The following is a 2,884-nucleotide window of genomic DNA, read 5'->3' on the forward strand; positions in this document are numbered from 1 at the left end:
TCCTGTCTCCATACCTTTTCAACCTGTATGCAGAACAGATCATCAGGGAGGCTGGGCTCTATGAGGAGAAATGCGGCATCAGGATTGGTGGAAGATCTGTCAGCAATCTGCGTTATACAGATGACACAATGCTGCTTGCTGAAACTGAGGAGAACATGAAGAGCTTGCTGCTGAGGGTCAGGGACTGCAGGCTTCAATATGGATTGAGGCTCAATGTCAAGAAGACAAAGATTCTCACCACTGGACCAATTGGCAACATCAGGATAGATGGTGAAGAGATTGAGATTGTTCACAGCTTTAGTCTGCTTAGCTCCACAATCAACACTCTTGGCACCAGCAGCCAGGAAATTAAAAGACGTATTGTGATGGGAAAGTCTGCTGTTAGGGACCTCTCTAAAGTACTGAAAAGCAGTGGTGTGTCTCTGGAAACTAAGGTGCATCTGGTACAGGCCATGGTCTTCACAATCACTTGTTAAGCGTCAGAGAGCTGGACAATGACCAGGGTAGATAGAACGAGAATTGATGCTTTTGAGCTTTGGTGTTGGAGAAGAGTGCTAAGGGTACCATGGACTGCTAAAAAAACAAACAGATTCATCTTGGAGAGGGTTAAACCGGGCTGCTCCTTAGAGGCAAGGATTCTGAGACTTCGTCTGACATACTTTGGTCATGTTGTTAGGAGAGACCGGTCCTTGGAGAAGGACATCATGCTTGAGAGGGTGGAGGACAGGCGCAGGAGGGGAAGGCCTTCTGGGAGGTGGATTGATTCGGTGACTGGGGCAATTGAGATGAGTGTGTCAGAGACAATGAGATTGGCACAGGACAGATCAGAATTTAGAGCTGTTGTACATAGGGTCGCTATGAGTCGCAAGCGACTGGATGGCACATAACAACAACAACAACATTAGTGGTTCTGTTTTCTCTAGAAAGGATCCTTGATGGTGCTGTTGTTAAAATATCCCACCACTAACCAAAAGGATAAAAGAAGAATCAATGCCTTTGAGTTGTGGCACTGGAGAAGACTGGCAGCTACCAACCTGCCAAAAGAACAAGTTGGTCTGTCCAGACAAAGTAAAACCAGGGTGTTCCTTGGAAGCAAGGATGGTGAAATTGGTCTCACATACTTTGACCATTTTGTCAGGAGGAACCAGTCCTCCGAGAAGGACACCACGCACAGACAGATAGAAAGCCTGTGCAAGAGAAGAAAACCCCAAAAAGATGGGTTGACACAATGCGTGTCACAGTGGGTTCAGAAGTGTCAGAGATGGTGAGGCTGCCTCAGGATAGGTCAAGGTTCATAGCTGTTGTTCATAGGATCTCTCTGAGTCATAGTCAACTTGACAGTGTATAACAACGACATCTAACCAAAATGTCAGCTGTTTTAACAGATCAGCTACTCCAAGGGAATAAATTAAGGCAGTCTGCCTCTGTAAAGATTTAGTCCTGGAAACCATAAGGGCAGCTCTACTCCGTCCTGAAGTGTCACGAGAAGTCAAAATTGACTCCATGACACACTTTGATTGTGGTTTCTTTAGGAAACTCTAAGACAGTTGGTGTGATTTATAGTTTTAATAATTTAGATAAATGATATGTCACTTCCACTTGTCCTCAAAGTCTTGCTAACGTTGAGAGAGAACCTGTATTCAGCATTGAGGACTTTAGCAGTTAATCTCCCCAAATGGCTAGTGTGCCTGTAGACAGCCAGCAAAGCTTCCCTTTGCAAGAAGTAACTTTCGCGGCTAGCGCGGGCTGGGCGCGAAGGTGGTCACGTTGCGGCAGTCACGTACCCTCAGTTCCAGGCCTGCAGACGCCACGCTCCCTACTCTCCGCCATCATGCCGATGTTTGTGGTCAACACTAACGTGCCTCGCGCATCCGTGCCCGACGGGCTGCTCTCTGAGCTTACCCAGCAGCTGGCGCAGGCCACCGGCAAACCGTCCCAGTACATCGCAGTGCAAGTGATCCCAGACCAGCTTATGGCTTTCGGTGGCTCAAGCGACCCTTGTGCGCTCTGCAGCCTGCACAGCATCGGCAAGATCGGCGGCGCGCAAAACCGGACCTACACCAAGCTGCTGTGCGGTCTGCTTTCCCAGCGGCTGCACATCAGCCCCGACAGAGTCTACATCAACTACTATGACATGAATGCGGCCAACGTGGGATGGAACAACTCCACTTTCGCCTGAGGGCCACATTCACCTCCCTTGGTCTGTAGTGGCCCTGCCCTTCGTGGAGTTAAGCCCACCTTCCCGTCCCGCAGGGTCTACATCAATTACTATGACATGAATGCGGCCAACGTGGGCTGGAACAACTCCACTTTCACCTGAGGGCCACACTCGCCTGCCTTGGTCTGTAGTGGCCCTGCCTTTCAGGTCCTAATCCAGCCCACCTCCCTGTCAGGAGAAATAAACGGTTTAGAGACAAAAAAAAAAAAGAAGTAACTTTCCTGAGTGAGCAACCTTGTGCATCGCAGGGAGACCTTTGGCCAGAATTGGACAGCTCAATGTGTCCTCTGCTTTGTGATGACTAACACAAGGCAGGGGCCATAAAGATAGCAGATGTGGATGCACTCTATTCACTGGCCCCTTACAGTGAGAGAAACAGATTTATTGCCATTGATACTGAAGTTTAAAGTCAAGCCCTCAAGATCAAAGTCATTCTGAAATAGCCAAGCATCTGGTTTGGTATTTTGAGCTCCACAGTCTATGCAGGTGGATGAAAAAGCAATTTTGAAGATAAACAGAAACATGCAGGATTTGCGTGTATGTTCACATTTCAATGTAAACCCTGTTTTTGTTGATGTTAGTTGCCAGTGAATCTGTTTTGACTCCTAACAACTCCATTGGTCTGTGCTTTCGACTATGGAGTAGAACTTCACCATAAAGTAAGAA

At 47.8% G+C, this 2,884-nt stretch overlaps 1 protein-coding gene across 1 annotated transcript; it reads left to right on the forward strand.

Moving 5' to 3' along the window:
- Positions 1-1,828: 1,828 nt before the first annotated feature.
- Positions 1,829-2,181, forward strand: LOC102857103 (macrophage migration inhibitory factor-like). The gene has a single exon (XM_006899788.1). It carries the CDS (start codon positions 1,832-1,834, stop codon positions 2,177-2,179), a length of 348 nt encoding a protein of 115 aa, XP_006899850.1. The 5' UTR covers positions 1,829-1,831; the 3' UTR covers positions 2,180-2,181.
- Positions 2,182-2,884: the final 703 nt, after the last annotated feature.

Source organism: Elephantulus edwardii, unplaced genomic scaffold (assembly GCF_000299155.1).
Source record: "Elephantulus edwardii isolate Elephantulus edwardi_28Jun2011 unplaced genomic scaffold, EleEdw1.0 scaffold00267, whole genome shotgun sequence".
Lineage (NCBI taxonomy): Eukaryota > Metazoa > Chordata > Mammalia > Macroscelidea > Macroscelididae > Elephantulus > Elephantulus edwardii.

Excerpts from the sequence above, each read along its gene's own strand:
- LOC102857103 (XM_006899788.1), top strand. The coding sequence starts at position 1,832 with ATGCCGATGTTTGTGGTCAACACTAACGTGCCTCGCGCATCCGTGCCC.